The sequence below is a fragment of the Cyclospora cayetanensis genome, unplaced genomic scaffold (genome assembly GCF_002999335.1).
Source record: "Cyclospora cayetanensis isolate NF1_C8 unplaced genomic scaffold, CcayRef3 CcayRef3_contig_167, whole genome shotgun sequence".
Taxonomy (NCBI): domain Eukaryota; phylum Apicomplexa; class Conoidasida; order Eucoccidiorida; family Eimeriidae; genus Cyclospora; species Cyclospora cayetanensis.
Genome location: NW_020312111.1, coordinates 1 through 20,448, shown reverse-complemented (window position 1 = coordinate 20,448; position 20,448 = coordinate 1). Strand labels below are relative to the sequence as shown.

Here is a 20,448-nt window from a genome sequence, read left to right as displayed (position 1 = left end):
AAGAAGAAGTAGTACAAGAAGAAGAAGGCGAAGGAGAAAAAGAAGAAGGGAAAGGAGAAGAATGCGGAGGAGAAGGAGGAAAGAAAGAGATGAGCAGAGGGAGAATTAGGAGGAGGAGGAGGAAGATAAGAAGAAGCAGGAGCATAAGAAGAGCAGGCAAAGCGTAGCCTTTGCAGATTTTGGGAGGAAGGTAATACCTGAAGTTGTCGCGTGTAAGATTGACGAGTTGCATCTCTTTTAGAGTAAGCATGCGAGCGTTGAGATGGAGTTGGGCAAAGGCTGAGACGCCAAATCCTCTCCTCAGCGAAACATCTAGCGCAAGTTTTTGCAGTTTGTTGCTGCAGCGTTGCATCAACCAGCAGAGAGCCTCTGCTGGTATCCAGAAGCGCGTCGAAATCCATGCGACAGGTAATCCCCCAGCTGCTAAGCACTGTACACCCCTGTCCGTGCTGCATGCACTGCTGCTGCTGCTGCTGCTGCATGCAGCGCGCTGTGGTGGAGCAGGTGCTGCTCTTTCCTCCGCTTCATTCGACGCTTTTTGCGCCCCCACCTGATCGTCGCTCGACTGCTGGCGCGTTGTTGTCTCCTCCTTCCCGTCTTCGTCCTCTTCCTGCTGCAGCAGCTTTTGCTGCTGCACCAGCAGCCACTGCCTTCGGTGTCTGAAGCTGCCGTCATCGTAGCCGCGAATCGTGAGGCGCTGCAGGGAAGCGCTGCAGCAGATGAGCAGCAGCAGCAGCATTGGGGAGGGCAGCAGGTGAGAAGCGACGGAGAGCTCTATAGTTTCGCAGCCGCGCATGCGACTCAGCAAGGGGCACTGCTGCAAGCAGAATTCAAGATCAACCTGCTGCTGCTCTCGCTGCATCTGCGGGGAAGAGTGCTCCCCGTCCTCCTGCGTCTGTTGCGATGCCTCTTGAGTGCACAACGCCGCTTTCTCTTCATCAGAGCATGCGAATCCAGACGTGCCTCGTATGAATGCTGGTGCTGCTGAGGTTGCTGCTGTTGAGGTTGCATCTGCTAGTGCTTTCTCCTGCCCACCAGAGGAGGCAGAATCTCCTGCGAAACGCGCATCCGTGCAGCATGCCTTATGCTTTTGCGTGTGGCAGATGGCTTCGAAAGGGGGGGGGTCAGGATGCGCTTGTTGCTGCAATATATGTTGCTGTGATGGATGCAGACTATCCTCCTCCTCCCTTGCCTCCATCGCCCTCTTTCGTGGCTGCCGTGGCTCGAGTTGCTGCTGGCACCCGTGTGGCAGGCACTGCGAAAGTCGCAGTTGGACTGCCTCCTGTTGCTGCTGCAAGTGTAGCTTGAGCTTCTCAAGCTGCTGGTGCTGTCGCTGCAAGAGCAGCAACTCTGGTTGCTGCAGCGCGTGGTGGCTGCTGTGTTGCAGCAGCAAGGCGAGGCTGTTTCCGGGGGCAAGGTGGAGAGTACGCACGAACGGGGCCGTGCAGAGCTGTCTGTACACCCCACGACACAGTAGCAGCAGTTGGTGCTGCTCTCGCAGCGACAACCACTGCAGCAGCAGCAGCAGCAGCTTATCGCTAAGCTCTAACAACCCGCCGAACGCGCTTCTCCCCCCCCGAGACTCCTTCTTCTCTCCTGGAGCGCTCCCGTGGAAACTTTCGCAGAAATACGTCTCGGAAGCAGCTACACAGCCGCCCTCCGAGTTCTCCGAAGTGCGAAACATCTTCAACACCCTGGCGTCTTTGTCAAAGAATGCTGCTACTGCTAGCCTCCCTTTGGCGTTGCTTCTTTCACGGAGAGCCGTCCATACACCAGAGAGCTCAGTGGTCTTCTCTTCCAGAGTGCGCGGGGAAGCGTGGGGGTAGCGAGTTGTCTCGCAACGGCGCACTCATTCCCCTACGGAGCCAGCGGTGCGCGAGAGAGGTAGGGGAGGTCTGAAATCGGCTTTCCGCGCGATGTTGCAATGAATGGACACGCCAGCCAGACAGTTCGCCGTTCAGGTTCGATTTGTCTCCTCCTACAAGTGCTCTCACTCGTACCGTGCATGTGCATGCAGAACAACCGTCTTCTGCCCTTGCGGTAGTATCGATGCCCTGCAAAGGCAAGCTCGCGTGCGTTTAACAGTGCCGCCAATAGCGGCTGCAACAGCGGCGCATTCACCAGCACCCCTACCTTGCGGCAGAAGATACTTGAATGCGGTGTAGAGTCCAAGCAAAACGTGCAGACACTCACCCTCAAGTTCGCGCAACCGCAGATCTCTTGGAAGGACACACACCACTCTGAAGAGAGAGAAGACTTCTGCGTCTTTCCACGCCGTGCAGTGGTGGTGAACTCTCATGCGAGGCACGCATGCAGTTCGGTCAAAAGTAAATCGTTGAAGCTCCTCCTGAAGTATTTTTTCACGGCCACTGCGGAAGCCGCGGAGCAGCAACGGCGAGGGGCGGACGGGGAAGACACACGCAGGAAGGGGGGCCCCCGTTGCTGCGGGTTCCGCTGGTAGGGGGCCCCCCCCGGCTTACCTGTGCCTGCTAGGGCTGCTGCTAAGGCTGCTGCTCTAGAGGCTGCATGGTAGAACAAGCCGGAAAATAGTGCCGCAATTGTGCATTTATATTGACAAAAGCCTATGACTGCTTTTTGCTCATGGGATTTGCGCGGTGAGACTGTGTCGGGTTGATTGCAGAACGACGCTGCGGCACGCAGGGCAGCCAGCAGCGGCGCAAAACAGTGCAGAAAACTCTGGGAGTCCGTCGGTTCTTCATGGCTGTCACATGTTCTTCTGTCGGCAAGTAGACGACAGAAACGCGTGTGTTGCCGCGGTCTGCTGCCGAGGCGCATATCTGTACATCGATTTATGCATCTCGGGAGGGACGGGAGAGGGTCGGCAGGAGGGCGTTGGAGGGCGGATCTTCTGCAGGTTCTTATTCCCATGGACAAAGGGGCTGATCGCCTCATTAAATGAGAGATTTGGAGGCTTTGGGGTGTCTTCGGAGCGCCTAGTCGGGCTGCTGCTCTGACGTTAGCGTCAGGTGCTGCTGTTCTTTCGGATCCGCAAGGAAATCGGAGAAAGGGGAAATTCAAAGCGGCGAGCAGAGTGTATCCTGCAACTGCGGTCGTCTGAAGGGGCCGTGTTGTTTTTTTCCAAAACCTCTCGCCAGGCCGCTTTTTGCATTCCTGCTCATCATATGGATGTGTCAATGGATGTGGTTCCAGCTTGAACCTTGCGCATATACATAGACTGGCCAAACCGAGTTTTTTTCTCCGCGTTTTTCCGTGAATTTGGAGCTTTCTTGCTTTTTTTACCTTGGTGCTCCTTTCGAGCCAGCGCTGCTTGGCTGCAGCGCACGCCATTGCTGCATCTTCTGCTACGTGTTGTACTGCCCCTGCCTTTTAACGATGCCGTCTTCCCAGGGGAACCTGCAAGAGCAGGCCGATGAAATGGAAGCCTTAAGTGCCCTCCTTCCCCACGAGGGGGAGTTTTTGCAGCTCTCGCCTACATCCTGTGTCATTCGAATGCTGCCCTTCGGGGAACGAGGCGAGGGGGATCCTGAGAATCGCGTGATGGTGAAAATGCGTTTCAGCTTCCCGCCAGAGTATCCCGATACCCTCCCCGAGTGGTCCTTTGAAAGCTGTAAGCTGCTGAAAATGCGAAAAATGCGTGCTGCACAGAGGCTGTTTGCAGAAAGCGTGTTAGGTATTTCTGCATTAGACACTTAAGGGCCGTGCCGGGGCCAGAAAGGGGAAGAAGGCGGAGAAAGTTTTGTTTTCCTTCATGCCACAATGACGTGCTCGCGGAATAGACGACTCTCGGAAACCGCGCTTTTTCGTTCAAGGGAGAAGACGGGGAGAAGATAAGAGGGAGAGGGAAGAAATGGGGTTTTCTTTTGGTGTGTCCTAGTTGTTTTTTTTCATGAGCAACAGGAGCCGACAAGCCTGCAACTCTCACGTTGTCGAGATTCTGACACTGTCTGACATGGCCTCGATCGAGGCGCTGTATCCCCATGAAGACGCACCTACCATATGCATCCATCTGCAAAATGTGCATGAACATATGTGTGTCCATACGTGTCCAAATTATGCGCATGTGTTTGCATTGGTATGTGTATAATCGGATTTACGCATATGCTGATTCACACATATCTATGTCTGTCTTGAAGTCTCCAAAGAGGAATCATGGCAGACCAGCCAGCCAGCGAGTGTCTCCCTCTCGCTCTCTATTGAGGCAATGAATTTTGATTCGTGTTGTCTGTCCTCAAGGGCGAGGCTTTCAAGAGGAGGAGCTGAACAATCTCAAAAAGGAGATCGAGCTGGATATGCAGCGCAACCTTAGAAGCCCTATGCTCTTTTCTATTGCAGAACTTGCAGTCGTGCGTTTGGAGCCATAGACTCCGACCCTAGGCGGTCATGCACCTCAGACTTCCACTTCGATTTAACAAGTTTTGTGCAGCCTGTGTGCAATCCAGCGTCGTCAGGGCTTTCCGGTGCAAACTGGCGAGCGCTGTACTTGGCTAGCTAGCCAGCGAGTCGGCGATTTCGACTGCTAGCTACAGCAGAGCTGGCGGACCGCATCTGTAGCTGTCTCTACCCGTATACACTTGCATCCCCATGTTGCGGTGTACGTACACACACCTCAAATCATGTGTGCGTGTGTGTGTGTTTGCGCATTCGCCTGCGTTTGCAGGAGTGGCTGCGGGAGAGGAATGCGCCGCCGAAATCCATGTACGATCAAATGATGAGTCGGCAGAATGTCGGCTGCTCTGAGGAGGTGGAAGATGCGTATGATTCTGAAAAGCGCTCAGAAGATGCAGCAGGCGTTCATCAGAGCGAAAACGAGAACTCCGTTGAGGGGAGGCGGGGTCCATCTGAGAAGACGCTTTGTGCCGCTTCTGTGAGGCATCGCAGTAGGAGAAGGCGCAGCGGCGGAAGTGCATGCAGCGGGGGAGAGGGGTGTACCAGAGGAGAAGAAGGGGGGTTCGAGGGTGGGCGCATCGCGCAAGAAGCTGTAAATACGGTAGAGAGGCAAGCGAGGGAGGTGAAGGCGTTTGCGCGGAGTCAGCTGTTGATTTTTGAGCTGCCCCTGCCGCTTAGAGATGCATTTGTTGCGCTGCAGGAGCGCTGCACGAAGCAGGAGTTCGAGGCTTGGGCAAGTGCCTTCCAGCTCGAAATGCAACAAAAAAACATTTGGAAAGGGCTAGCTGGGAAAGGTGTCAAGACAGGCCGGCAGATTTTCCTCGAAAATGCTGCTGCCGCCTCGGCTGCTGCCGACGAAGAGGGTGATGATGCGGAGGCATCTGGTGAGAGCGAGTGAAGGCTGGCTTTTTTTTGATTGTTGTCTGTGAAGGTGTGGAGGAAGCCTCCTGTTATGCCCTGAACTCGGGGGTTGTTTGCACGTGTTCGCTGGCTGTGGCGGCAAATGTTGATATTTTCGTGTCTTATGAGGGAAAAGATTCATATATGTATCGCCGAGTATGTATATGCATATGCGTGTTGTATATATATGTATGTATATATATATATATATATATATATATATATATATATATATATATATATATACAGGTGCATGCCTGTGTGGGTACATGTGGGTTCCGTGCTTGCGCCTGTATTTGTGTGCTTTTGCCTAAGCCGAGGCTTTCTGGAAAGATCCAAGACTCTTCGAAGACGGCGACAAGGACGAGCTTCCAGAAGACGAGTAGAGCCGAGTTTATTACACACATGCTTCTAGGCTAGCTATGCCGACAAAGCGACATCGCGTCTCTCACTCGGTGGCTTTTTGCAGCGGTGCGATGGTAGCGGACCGTAGAGGCTTCTTTTTGCTGGCTACAGTTTGTGGGTGGTGTAGGTGTGCATGCGCTTTGCTGGGGCTTTGGTAGAGAGAGAGCAGGCACGCATGCATGTGTGCATGTATGCATGCACGGGAGCTCACAGAGGCGCAAGAAGGCAGCGTTGCTCCGTCATTTTTCGCGCGCGTTTTGCGTAGCCGCTGCTGCTGCTTGACAGACGGGTTTTCTCACGCATGCATTTTGCTTGCCCGGCTGCTGCTGCTGCCTGCTGCTGGGGAAAGGTTGCCTCCGGCTCAATGGGCGTGAACTACTACTGCTGTTAGAGGGAGGCACTGGTAGCAGCTAAACGAGCTTGGGAGCGACGCGGTGGCACGGGGGAGGGAAGGAAGGAAGGTTCTCGCTAGCTGGCTGCAGTTGGAGTAGCGCATCTCAGCCTATCTAGGACGGCCTTGCTGCTGCTGAACGAGGGTTGTGGAGCTTGGCTAGTCGCTGCTTAACACTTCGAGGGGAAGTCTCGCTATTTCCACACTGCCAAGAACCGCCTACCTGAAGGGAAGGGCACCTTGCTGATGAGGCAGCGTCTCCCCAGTGTATTCGCACTGCTGCTGCTGGCAAGGGTGCAGAGACTGCACGAGACACACGGAGTCTCGCGCCCACATGCTTCGTATACCAACAGCGCGCGTCAAGCAACACAAGCCTCAGCTCAGGCAAACGTAGGAAACGCAGCGGCTAGACCAGCTAGCTGCACAGACACACCCCACGAAGGGTTTCCTTGGCGAGAGACAGCCCGATATCTCTATATATCTATCTATATATATTTATTATATATTTATTATATATTTATATATATATATATATATTTATGGACAGGGGCAGACCATGCTCCAAAAAAAAGACACAACGCCGGTACGTGAGTGGGTTGCGTGAAGACACGCCACAGCAGCAGATCCAGTCCCTTCTCTGCCGCTGCATTCGTTCCACGAGCAAAAGCAGTAGCAGCAGCAGATCTAGCCACTGCTGCTGCTGCGACTTGCGGAGAACACGCAGAAGCTGCAAATGTGAAACACCAGCGGCTGCATTTTGGAGAGGCCACAACTGCAGGAGCCGCTCAAGACAGCCTTAGCCCATGTCGCAGTCGCCACTACCCTTTCCCCCCTCCATTCTCGAGTTTTGCAAGCCTGCCGGTTGGTTAGCTCAGACAACAAGCTCCCAGTTTTCTTCGGCGAGCTCTGCTTCTAGCTGCAGCGCCGAGGCTGGCGCTGCGTCTTCGGCAGAGCTATCAAAGCCCTCCGCGTCTTGTGCTGCAGCTGCCTCTGCATGCACCCGCAGCAGTACACGAAAGAAATAGTCTCCCAGCTGCTGCAGCCGACGTCCTGTTAGTGTGCTGCTGCTGCTGCAGCCTTCCAAATCCGCGAGCAGCGAGTTGGCAGCTGCTTCTGTCACCCCCCCGCTGCCGGCGCGCACACGCAGCAGCTGCAGCAGCAGCTGCTCTGCCTGCAAAACAGTGCACAAATCGGCTGACAGCAGTGTTCAATAGGCTTTGAGGCGTCTTATGAGCCGCTGACAAGACACTACAGTGCAAAAACGCAGTAAACCGACTGCCCGCGAGAACTTGTTAGCTGCGCTCCGATCGCTGCACGCCACGCTTCTCCCCCTCTGCAGCGACAGCCTCAGCAGCTAACAGATAAGCATGCACATTTCCCCCGCTGCAGCGCTCCCCCTACACTTGCCTGCAGCTTGACAACAGGATTTGTTGAAAAGAGATGCGCAAACGCAAGTTCACAAATCTGCGCCGCAGCAGACGCGGCAGTTGCCGTATTCGGGGGGTGCAGGAATTGAGCAGACATCCTACACAGCCACTTCGCTGCAACCAAAGCCTCCCCAATAGGCTTCCAATCTCCTGCGCCTTGAGCAGCTGCTGTTGCTGCAGTCGTCACTGCTGCATGCACGGTGGGCAACAAGCCCCAGCACACGGTAAGCTGCTGCTGCTGACCCCTGCAATAAAAACGCCAAACATGTAGACTTAATATACACAGATGTGCATGTAGATGCATGTATACATACGTATATATACACATATATGTACAAGACACACGTGCACATACACAAGACATACAAATATACATATACATATGTATATACATATGTATATATATATGCAAAAAACACATACACACGACACGCATATACATACATGTGCAAAAAACACATAGACGAGACATACACATATACATGCATATGCAAACAACACATAGACAAGAAATACACATATACATATGCAAAAAACACATAGACAAGAAATACACATATACATACATGTGCGAAACCACAAAGACAAGACATACACATATACATACATGTGCAAAAAACACATAGACAAGACATACACATATACATACGTATGCAAAAAACACATAGACAAGACATACACATATACATGCATGTGCAAAAAACACATAGACAAGACATACACATATACATGCACACATACAAAAAAGGCGCATGCCTATTGAACAAAAGAAAGCCGTCGTCACTTCCACCGTTTTACAGCCAAGAGGATGCTGACTTGCAGGGCAGTTAAAACAAAGAGGGGTGAAAAATAGAGGGAGGATGAGCTGCACGTGAACATGGATTGCACAGCTGGCTATCTCTCTTTTCCTCGAACCATACACCTCGAAAACCACACCATCCTCCCTAAACACGGTAAGCCCTACTTTGACTGCCGCACGAGGTGTTTATACGCCTGAAGCGCCGCTGCCTGCACCGCAGCAGCACGATCTTCTAACAGCTGCTGCAACAGTGCCTGCATTTGCTCTGGCTGCTGCAGCAATGGATATTGCAGCAGCTGCTCCTGACTTCCGACGCGCAACAAGCTGGCTAAAAGTAGACAGGCGCTCTGCACACAGCAGACAATTAGAGCATTTACACCACATTAAAATCAGCGCGAAAGGACAGACAGATAGACAGACAGAGAGACACACAGAGAGGCACATAGAGAGACACATAGAGAGACAGATCGACACACAGACAGATAAAGACACACATCAGCATGAGCAACACCGCAGGGTGTTTTCTGCAAATGCGGCAACAATAACAACAACAGCAATAACAGCAGCAATAACAACAGCAATAACAACAACAATAACAACAACACTAACACCAACACTAACACCAACAATAACAACAGCAGTAACAACAACAAAAGCAACAACAATAACAACAACAATAGCGACAACAACAATAACAATAACAACAACAGCAATAACAATACTGCCCTCAATGGGAGCAACAAGAACCTCCTACCTTCCTTGTTTCGGTCTGGAAGTCTGAAGCAGCATCGACAATGAACTCCTGCAAGAGCTGCTGCACTTGAGGTGTCTGTACAGCTGGTGCCAAGAGGCTTCCGAGGACTGCGCAGGCAACGATTTGCTGCTGCTCGTCTCTTGCTGCAGCAGCAGCAGCCCAGCAAGCAGCTGCTACCTCCTTCTGCAGCGCTGCATCTTCGATTGGCTCTTTGGCGTTGAGGAGAACGTGTTGAACTACCTGCAAAGACACCAGAGCAGCAGAGTCAGCAGCAACAAGCTTTCCCGCAGGTGAGGCTTGAGCAGCAGCAGACGGCAGTCACCCACAAGCCTTCACACGTAGAAACACACACGCATCGAGCCGAAGTGTCAGCACAACTAATAGCAGCGCAGCAGCAGCAGCAGCAAGAGAAGAACTCACCTGCAAAGACACCAGGGGAGATATGGCAGTGACTCCCGCAGCAGCAGCAGCAGCAGCAGTGTTCGCCGTCGGGTGTATGGACAGGGCAAGTTCTCCCAAAAGCGCATCAACGCGCCCTCGTGTATGCAGCGAAGCCACCAGTCCAAGACAGCAGCGGCAAAGTGCAGCAGCTGTACTGCCCGTGCCTGCTGCTGCAGCTGCTGCGAGACACTTGAGCAGCGTGGCTTGCAGCTGCGGCAACAAGGCTTTCACGTGGGAACCAGCACGCTGTAGGAGAGCACTGCAGAGGCAGAGATAATCACACGCAGAGAGAGACAATTACACGCAGAGAGAGACAATTACACGCAGAGAGAGATAATTACACGCAGAGAGAGATAATTACAGAGATAGTTACAGATATAATTACATGCAGTAATAATTACACGCAGAGATAATTACACGCAGAGATAATTACAGAGATAATTACACGCAGAGATCATTAAAGAGATAATTACACAGAAAGATAATTACACAGAGAGATAATTACACAGGGAGATAGTTACACAGAGAGATAATTACACACAGAGATAATTACACATATAATTACATGCAGAGATAATTACACGCAGAGATAATTACACACAGAGATAATTACACACAGAGATAATTACACGCAGAGACAACTACACGCAGAGATAATTACACGCAGAGATCATTACAGAGATAATTACACAGAAAGATAATTACACAGAGAGATAATTACACAGGGAGATAGTTACACAGAGAGATAATTACACACAGAGATACATACACACAGATAATTACAGAGATAATTACACACAGAGGTACATACACACAGATTATTACAGGGAGATAATTACACACAGAGATACAGACACAGAGATACACAGAGATCCATACACACAGAGATACATACACAGAGATAATTACGAACACAGATACATACACAGAGACACACGTACACATACACATACACACAGATACACACATATACACATACACATACACACAGATACACACAGAGATACACAGATACACACACAGATACACACAGAGATACAGACACATACACATACATACGCAGATACACAGAGAGACACACACATACACAGAGATACATACACATACACGCACATATATAGCAGCAGCAGCAGCAGCAGCAGCAGCAGCAGCAGCGCCTTTCAAAATGCCGACAAAAGAAGCACCGCAACGGCATTCAAAGGCGACCTGCTCTGAGAGAGTTTTTTTTCTCCCTCTTTCTCGCTGCTGTCTGTCTAAGCTTCGTGTGTGTACGTTTGTGTTTGTGTTGTGTTTGTGTGTATGTGTTTGTGTTGTGTTTGTGTGTATATATGTGCGCTCGACGACACCCACAGCATGTTTTGCAGCACATGAAGGACTGTCAGACGCATGCACAGCACGCCACTGTTATTTTATTTTTCACGCCACATATCGCCTACCGGAGAGCTCGCAGCAACGCAGCCTTCACTCGTACTGGAAGCTTGTCTCCTATACACCGAATTAGCGGTCCTGTGATCTTAATGCCGAGAGGCTTTAAATGCTGAGGCTCTGCATGCAGCAGCAGCAGCTCTAAGCCGCGAGCGGCAATCTCGCGAGTCTTGGGATTGAGGGCAAGACAGCCTGCAAGAAAGGCGTTCGTGACGCAGCTGCTGCAGCTGCTGCTGCTCGCTGCTGCGAGACTGCTGCCGGAGGCAGTAGAGGACGGCAAGACGCCTTCATGAAGACAGCACTGCAAAAGAAAGCTCGTGCTGCTGCTGCTGCTGCTGCTGCTGCTGCACAGCCCGGGGAGCAGCAACACGTCGCCTCCAACCGGACGATTCGTTAAAGGATCTGCAACGAGGCGAAACAGTCCTTGATACAGCTGAAAAAAAAGCAGAAAAGCAGCAATCGGGAGTATTGTGAGCCTCCTTGTTTGATCGCAAGCCAAGTGCAAATCAGAATTACAACAAGGGCTGCCCAGACACCGCCTCAGTAAGAAGGCTTCCTCTCAAGAAGGAAAACGGTAGGCGTACAGCAAGAGCAGCAGCAGCAACAACAATATGCGTGTAGCAAGAGCAGCGGCAGCAGCAACAATATGCGTGTAGCAAGAGAAGCGGCAGTAGCAGCAGCAACAACAGCTGTACAGCAAGAGCAGCAGCAGCAGCAACGATATGCGTGTAGCAAGAGCAGGATCCCTGTCGCTTACCAAGGGAATAAGAGGATCCAGAGCATCTCTTGTGAGAGGATTCAGCAGCGTGCTAAGGGATGCTGTTGCGACAGCTGCAGCTGCAGCAGAAGGATCTGCCAGTGCCACAGGCAGCAGCATCTGCAGCAGCTGCTGCATGTGGTGTTCAAGCTCGCCAGCAGTCCGAGAGCAGCAGATGACGAAAAGGATGCAACAGCAAGCTTCTCGCTTCCTTGGATTGGCTGCTGAAGTCTCGGAAAAAGACATAAAAGTCTTGTTGCAGCGCAGCTGCTGTGGCTCGAGGAAAAGGTCCGGTGTAAGTGGGTCGTCAGGTGTACGTACAGCAGCAGCAGTGGCAGTGGCAGATCCGTTGATGCTTGCTGGAGTGCGCTGCCGAGCAGAAGCAGCAGCAGCAGCAAGATCAGCGGCAGATTTTTGCTGCAACAGCTGCAAGCGGCCAGATGCAGACACTTCGCAGACGGGTGCTGCTGCCTTCATCTGCTGCTGCAGCATCTCGAATAGCACATCTAACCCTTCACCATCCATGCGTTGAACTAAGCGCAGTGCTGAACGTAGGCACTGCTCGGCAACAAAGCCATCATCCTCAACGCCTCCTAATGCCACACACAGAAGCCGCATGTACATGTATATGTGTATACATATACATACATATATATATAGGCGGGTGTCTGCATGCATATATGTATATATGCATATATATACATACATATATATATATATATATATATATACATTTATACATGTATATATGAATACGCATTGCACATGCATTTATAGACGCCTCTAGAAAGCCCATTGGAATCGTGAGCCTGAGGCACAGAAGGCGATCTTGGCGACCTTTCATCCCTCCTACTGTGCGTGAGAATTGCAGCGTTTGCACAGTGTGTCAAGAGCAGTGTGTGCGCACCTGTTTGGCATAGCCCAGCAAGAAGCGCAGCGAAAATCCTTGGGATGCTGCGCGCAAGTCGGGGAGGATCGACAGCAGCGACAGCGCCGAGAAGAGAAGCTGTTGCACCGTCTTGCTGCGGAATCGCTGCCTGTTGCAGCACTTGAGGTAAAACTGCCTGCGGCTGCTCCCGCAGCAGCAGTTCAATAGCTTGCAAAAGTGCAGCTTTTCCTGCAGCAGCACTGCCTGCGGATGCGTCTTTTCGCGAGAGTTGTGGCGGTCGAAGCAGCTGCTGCAGCAGCGGGGGAATAAGCTTTCCTGAGGCTTCCCCTGCCAAGACGTCCAGACACACAGCGGCAGCGGAGGCAGCAGCCTGCTGCACAGAGCTGTCTGTGTCTTGCAAGGCGCGTCTCAACAGCGCAAGCAGCGTGTCGACATTCGACGCAAGTGCAGAGCGACTTCCACTCCGAAAAATCTCCATCAACCCTAAGCATACACCTCGACGAATCGATGGATCCGTCGCACACGCGGACTGCAGCAGACACAAGCAGCAACAACAGCAGCACATAAAAATACACAGAACTGCAAAGAAATACATATATACATATATATACGCATACACATGTGCATGCATACATACATACATACACACACATGTGCATGCATGCATACATACATACACATACACACACACATACACACACATGTCCATGCATACAAAGACATACAAACACACATACATACAAAGACATACAAACACACATACATACAAATACACACATAAACACACACACATACCAAGACATACAAACACACACACATACAAAGACATACAAACACACACACATACAAAGACATACAAACACACATACACCAATACATACATAAACACACACACATACAAACACACACATAAACACACACACATACGAAGACATACAAACACACACACATACAAAGACATACATAAACACACACACATACAAAGACATACATAAACACACATACATCCAAAGACACACATCCAAAGCCATACAAACATCAATACGACCACCCATATATACGAAGTATCGAGCATAAATGTACGAAGAAGAAATGTTTGAATCCTTTTACGACTGTGTGCCCCCCCTTTGGCGCACTTGTTCTAGGTGGGGTAGCAGTTGTGGCAAGACTTCATCTCCCATTTTTTGAGCCAAGGCTCCGATGCAGCGCGCAGCGGCTCTTTGTTTTTGTTGTTGCTGTTTGAGGGCAGCGGGTACAGCGAGGTTCGTGATGAGCCTTCGCGTGAGGATGGGGAGGATCTCTTTGAGTGTCTTGGGGGTGTTCGCAACGACCCTCTTCCAGGCGCTAGCAGCGGTTTGTCGGACGGCAGGATTATCGTCGCTTCGCACGCAGAACAAGGAGGCGAGAATGAAGCTTCTGCGCTCGATCGAGAGGATTTCGTTGTGCATGGTCGTCGTGGCTTCTTCGGAAGCACCTTCGTCCTCGAAGCCTTGCAGCAGCCGCTGCAGCAGCAAGCCAAGCAGCTGCGTGCTGCTGCATCGAATGCGCCAGTCCGCAGCGTACAGTCCGTCCTCGAGAGGGCGCAGGAGCAGCGCAGTGTGGGTAGCTGCGAACTGCAAGACGATGACTTCTGCTGCTCGCAGAGCCACCTCGCGAACTGCCTCCTGCTCTGCAGACAAGCCGGAGAGCACGACGGGCATGACGTCAGGCACGAAATCCTGAAACGCCTTGCCGAAGGCGATCGGCAGGAAGACGAAGAGCCCTAGAAAGCCTTCGCGAGATCCGGCGGGTGCATGCACATCCGCGGCTTGCTGCAGCAGCTGCGGCAGCAGCTGCTGCAGCCGCGCACTACCCCACGCGACGAGCAGCTCGGCGAGCCCGTTCGCTGCTCCGCTGCGTTCGACGCTGCTCTCGCTCTTCGCGAGCGTGTCTAGGAGCCAGCGAAGCAGCTCCGCCAGCTCAGACTCCTCGACGCTGCGCGCAATCGCTCCGCAAGCCCTCGCCGCTGCTGTTCGTACAGCTGGGATGGGGTCGCCCAGTGCCTGGCGCAGAGGGGGCAGCAGCTGAGGCAGATACGGAAGCAGCGCGGCGTTGTGATTCGCATTGTGGCTCTTCTGCTGTTGGGCGTGGCAGCAGAGGAGACCTAGCGAGCCGATGAGATCTGCAGCCTTGCGCTTCAGCTCCGTGCTGCGCTCGTTCATACCGCGCGTCAGCACGGGAACGCAGAGCGAGAGCGCAGCTGCATCCGAGAAGCTGGAGCACTCGACGGCTAGCAAGCCGTCGAGCGCCTCCCGCGTGGTGTCTGCGGAGGGGTCTGCTAGGGCTGTCACCAGCAGCGGCACGACGCTTTGCAGCTCGGGAGCCTCGACAGCCGCTCCAATGGCGTACAGCGCTTGAACCGCTGCTCCGCGAACCTGCTGCATGCAGCACGCGTCGCTAGCGGCATCAGTCAGCAGAGGCACCACCTTGTTGACGCAGCTGCCGAGCTGCTTGGGAGCGCAGTGCGCCATCGCAGCCAGCAACTCGATGCTGCCGACCTTCACTCGCCAGTGAGGATCCTGCAGCTTCTCCGTGAGGGTAGGCAGCACCAGACGAATGCCGTGACTGCTCAAGTGCTTCATGAGCTGCCGAGCAGCCATCTGCCCAGCCGCTCTCACTGGCAGCGAGGCATCCGACAAACACGACAGCAACAGCCCCAGGATGTGCAGCGTGTAAGGCTCGAAGAGTCTCCCCAGACACTCGCTGAGCGCCTCGACACACAGCAAGGCTCCCTGACGACCAACGCTATCCTTTGCAGACAAAGCCGCCTGCAAACGCGCCAACACATCCTCTCGCCGCAGAGAAATCACTCCCAAACCCTTGATGCATGCTGCAAGCCCCAAGGCTCCTCCCCGTCGCACTGGCAAATCGGCAGCTTTCAGGGATGCCGCTAGACAGCGCTCCACCAGCTGGCGCGAGGCGCTCTGCTGCCGCGGCTCTCCCGCCGTCTCCTCAGCAGCGGCAGTCTGCGGAGGGTTCTCCTGCGACTGCGCAGCAGACGGGGAGGCGCTGCTCTCGGAAGCCGCCAGCAGCTTGATCAGGGGAGTCAGAGGGCGAGAGAGCAGCCGCTGCACCTCCGCAGAAGGCGCGCTCGGAGACATCAAGGAGGCTTCGAGACGCTGCACAATCAGGGGGATCAAGGAGTCTCCTGTCTGCATCTTTTCAGCCAGAGATCCACAAAACAACGCATGCGCCGCATGCACTGCTGCTGCTGCCGCCTCCCCGCCGCCGCTGCCGCCGACTGCGCCAGGGGTGCAGCAGCTGTCGAGACACTTGAAAATCTCACGCCGCAGATCTTCCCCCTCTGCCCCCCGAATTGCAGCCACTCCCGCTGCCAGCAGCTGCTGCTGCAGCAACGGATTAGCAAGAACGTCGGGAGACACAAGTGCATCCTGCAGCAGAAACTGCAGCAACTGCAGCAACGCCTCCCCCGTCTGCAGCAAGCGCCGCTCTGCGCAGCAACGCAAGGCAGCAGCTATGCCGTGCAGAAGAGCTAAAGCCGACCCCGTCCTCAGCTGCTGCTGCTGCTGCTGCTGCTGCTGCTGCTGCAGCAGCGGTGAAGGCCCTTCTTCTTCGGCTGCAGCAGCAGCAGCGGAAGCTGCTTTCCCTCTGCCCTTCCCTTTTGCAGCAGCAGCGCCTCCGAAGAAACTCGTGGCATCCAACTCCTTTTTCTTGTACACGACGCCTTGTTGTTGTTGTTGCTGTTGCTGCTGCTGCTGCTGCTGTATTGGCGAGGCATAGGGACCTCTCAACGCGCGTCGACCAGAGAATAAATCCAGCAGCAACTGCAGAGCTGCAGACACCGCTGAAGCTCTGCCGCCTTCAGACTGCACTGCCGCTGCGAAGGCTTCTGCTGCCTGCAGCACGCAGCGACAGCAGCACAAAAAAACAGGCAGACAAGCAAGCAGCTCGAAACAGCTGGCGCAGCGCCGTTAGCAGCCGAACTCCTGTCTCTACGCCCCCCTTTCCTAAACGAGGCAGGAGACAAAATCGAGACACCCAAAGACGCAGACGCGAGCAAAGCCAATTTGCAAGAAGCAGCAGCCTGGCAGCAGCCTGGCAGCAGCCTAGCGGCAGCCTGGCAGCAGCCTGGCAGCAGTCCGTCTAGCCACAGGGAAGAATAAATTAACGGCGTCTTACCATCTCCGTGAAAGTCGTAGAAGGGCTCGCGAGGAGCTGCGAGAGGTCTTCCAGCTGCCGCCGCGAGTCTCCCTTTATGTCTGACGGCAGCCTTTCGAGCAGCTGCGAGGCAAGCCGCGCAACTTCCATGTCTCCCCCTTTGTCTTGCTGCAAAGCCAGCAGACTCGCCACGAGCAAAGGAGCAGTCTGGCCGAGGCGATCCAGAGGAAAGCGCTGCAGCGCAGCAGCGACTGCCCTCCTGGTGGGGAAGCTGTCAGTCGCAGCCAGCAGAATCAGCTGCTGCAGCTGCTGCTGCTCCAGCAAGTGATCTGCGGCGAGGCACAAAGCCTCAGTTCCCAGCCCAACAAGGCTTGCATGCGCCTTCAGCACTGCAGCGAGACACGCCATGGTGGCAGCAGGATCGAGCCGCGCATGCAGTCGCAGCTGCTGCAGCAGCAGCAGGAGGGCTTGCTTGCACGCCTGCGCAGCCGCAGCATCTGCTCGTAACAGCACTGCAGACACCAGAGGCAGCACCAGCTGCGTCGCTGGCTTCGAAAGCGCCTTCTTGTCGCCTCTGCCCGTCGACAACACCTCCTCGGCTACTCCAGAAACTTCTCTGTCGAGCTGTACGAGCAGCAACGCATCCGCAAGCAGTCCTCGAGAGGGCAGCACCTCCGCAGACACTGCAGCCTTCACCAGCTGTCGCAGACACCCCAAGGCGCTGCTGCACGTAATGCTGCATCCTAGCATCGACTGCAGCGTGGGCAAGAGCTGCACACCTCCTGTCGAGCTCCTGTCGACGCAGCCACGACCAACATTGCCTCCAAGAGCTCCATCGCCATCGCCAACTGCCGCGCTCGGAGAAGACAGAAGAATCTCCGCTGCGGAGAGCCCTCCCCCCGCCAAGAGACTCCCCAGCTGCAGCAGCACTCTGCTGCACCTTTGCTGCATGCGCAGCAGCTGCTTCCGCTTCTGCTGCTGCTGCTTCAGCTCCTCCTGCTGCAGCTGCTCCCGTGTAAGACCCTTCTGGCTCTTCGCTACTGCTGCACCACTCCCCTTCGCATGCGGCGCAGCCGCCGATCGGCTAGCAGCTGCAGAACCCCTCGTGCTGCTGCTGCTGCTGCTGCTGCTGCTTCTGCTGCTGTTGCTGTTGTTGCCACTAGGATGCGCTGCAGACACGGCCGTTGGCGCGCTCAAAGACGGCAAATACACACCCTCCGCAACATACAGCACGTCGTTAGGCGCATAGAACATAGCCGCTGTGGCTGGCGCGCATGCAGCTACCTCGGCTGCAGGCAGCTGCTGCACGAGCGCGCAGCAGCAGTCGATGCTGCTGCTGCTTAGTCCTTTGAGAGCGGCTCGCCATCTCCTGCTGCCGTAGGATCTCTGCATCCTCCGTTCCTCCACATGAACGCTCTCCTGCTGCTCCTCGAGAAAGCATCCGAGTGCCACGGCAAGTGCATCGCACGTCCGTGCAACGCCACTGAAATCGCATCCCGCCTCGTCATCCGCGCCTACGGAAGCAGAAAGCGGCAGCAGCCGCAGCAGCTGCTGCCAGTCCACCAGGCTGCTGCTGCTGCTGCTGCTCCTGGTACGCTTGGAAAGCAGCAGCAGCACAGATCTACAAAGAGGCGAGGCGCTGCTTTCTGGTGCGCGCATTTGGGGGTGAGCAGCACAGAGCAGCAGCAGCGCGAACATACCCGGCCTAGCAGGAGGCAGCAGTGCGTCTGTGCTGCTGCTGCTGCTGCTTTTGCTGCTGCTGCTGCTGTCGCTACGGGGTACTGAGGCGACTAGCAGCCGCAGCAGTTGCTGGAAGAGCGACTGCAGCATGCTGCTGCTGACTGCAGCAGTCCACTCCGCCTTTGCTGCCGCCTGCGCTGCATGCAGAGGCGCCGCCTTGCGCTGCTCGCAGTCACCCGTGCCTGCCTTCGTGCACGCAGCGCCTTGCGCAGCAGACAGCTCGCACAGGAGCTGGAAGAAACACAGGACGAGTTGCGCTGCGACTGCGGCATCTGCTGCTGCTGCTTGCCGCACGAGACGCAAGCCAGCAGTGTAGCTTTCCTCCGGTGTCACCCCCGCACTCTGCCCTACTGCTGCAGGGGACCCCTCCACTGTTGCTGCTGCAGCGGGAGACACACGAAACTGTTGCAACAGACAGAGCACGCGCATCAAGCCCATGTAGAAAGAGGGCTGTAAGTCGCCTTGCTGGCGTTGCGGTTGCTGCTGTTTGTGTGGCGCAGCAGCAGCGGCAGCAACGCTGCACGCAACACGCCACGCTGCGTCGCACAGCTCCCCGTCCTTGCTGCAGCAAGGATGGGGAGCTGTCAGCTGAAAGCCGCCAAGGAGCTGCTGCTGCTGCCGCACAAGCAGCTGTCCATACACCCGGAGCTGCAGCAGCAGCTCCTCCCGCGTGTGCTGCGCACGCACGCAAGCCGCCACCAGCGCGTCGCTCTAAAAATCGAGGGAACGCCTTCAAGCCGCGGAAGAGACAAGTGAATCCGGGAAGGAGAGAAGTGGGAAGGAGAGGAGGAGGAAAAAAGAGGTCTTTACACGTGTGTGTGCCTCTTACGTGTGTCTTACCTTGGGATTGACGGCAGCAAAACACGCCCCCTCCTCCAGCCACAGCGCTGCTGCTGCTGCAAGCCCTGGTGTCTTTGCATCCGACAGCTGCAGCTTTGCTGCTACGGAGGGTGCTGCTGCCATGGGCAGCTGCTCCAGCAGCAAACAGAGGCACCATGCCCTAAGAGACGCTGCGCGGAGAGCTGCACGCGTGCTGCATGCACTCAGCAGCGGCAGCAGCAGCTGCTGCGTTGCGTGCAAACGCTGCTGCGTGTCTGCTGCCGTAGCGCCTTCTGCGGAGGCTGCAGCAGCCACGACGATCTTTTCAAGAGTGTGCTGCGCTGCTGCGAGCAACAGCTGCTGCTCGGCAGACACTGCCCCCTTCTTATGAGCAGTGCTGCTAAAGACGCCTTCAAGCAGCTTGAGGATGCCTTGCTGCAGCAGCAGCAGCTGCTGCTGCTGCTGCGAGTCGCTCCTGCTGCTGCTGCTCCGCCGCAGCAGCAGAGGCAGCACCTGCTGCAGCAAGTTGCAGCACTCCGCCTTCACATCGTCATTCGCGTCTGCAGACAGCAGCGACTGCACCTTGCTGCTGCTATTCAACTGCTGCTGCAGCAACTGCAACTCCTCGGCGGAAATCGAGGGCTCCTGCTGCAGAGACAGCGAGCACGCTGTTGCAGCCTGCATTCGTCGCAGCCACCACAGAGACGCAGAAACTCCCATTGAGGCCGCTTTTTTTGAAAAGAGATGCACATTTGTTCGCAGCAACAGCAACTAAAAAGCAACAATAACAAAGCAGCAGTAGCAGCAGCAACAACAATAACAAAGCAGAAGTAGCAGCAGCAGCAACAATAACAAAGCAGCAGTAGCAGCAGCAACAATAACAAGGCAGCAGTAGCAGCAGCAACAGCAATAACAAAGCAGCAGTAGCAGCAGCAACAACAATAACAAAGCAGCAGTAGCAGCAGCAACAACAATGACAAAGCAGCAGTAGCAGCAGCAACAACAATAACGAAGCAGCAGTAGCAGCAGCAACAACAATAACAAAGCGGCAGTAGCAGCAGCAACAACAATAACAAAGCAGAAGTAGCAGCAGCAACAACAATAACAAAGCAGCAGTAGCAGCAGCAACAACAATAACGAAGCAGAAGTAGCAGCAGCAACAACAATAACAAAGC

General features: G+C 54.4%; 3 protein-coding genes across 3 annotated transcripts; 1 reads left to right on the top strand and 2 right to left on the bottom strand.

Moving 5' to 3' along the window:
• Positions 1-3,354: 3,354 nt before the first annotated feature.
• Positions 3,355-5,654, top strand: LOC34617472. Its single transcript, XM_026337137.1, has 5 exons — positions 3,355-3,589; positions 4,216-4,325; positions 4,640-4,846; positions 5,069-5,258; positions 5,602-5,654. Exons 1-5 carry the CDS (start codon positions 3,355-3,357, stop codon positions 5,652-5,654), a joined length of 795 nt encoding a protein of 264 aa, XP_026192922.1.
• A 1,281-nt stretch (positions 5,655-6,935) lies between these two features.
• Positions 6,936-9,153, bottom strand: LOC34617471 (the record flags this gene model as incomplete). The annotated part of the gene is made up of 4 exons (XM_026337135.1): positions 6,936-7,235; positions 7,484-7,736; positions 8,456-8,637; positions 9,091-9,153. Coding segments are annotated over 4 exons (798 nt in total), but the record flags the coding sequence as incomplete, so codon positions are not given.
• Positions 9,154-11,197: 2,044 nt separating this feature from the next.
• On the bottom strand, positions 11,198-19,957 carry LOC34617470. The gene is made up of 6 exons (XM_026337134.1): positions 19,295-19,957; positions 16,736-19,129; positions 13,693-16,452; positions 12,575-13,085; positions 11,869-12,260; positions 11,198-11,254 (listed from the first exon to the last, which is right to left on the bottom strand). The coding sequence occupies exons 1-6, from the start codon at positions 19,955-19,957 to the stop codon at positions 11,198-11,200; spliced, it is 6,777 nt and encodes a 2,258-aa protein (XP_026192919.1).
• Positions 19,958-20,448: the final 491 nt, after the last annotated feature.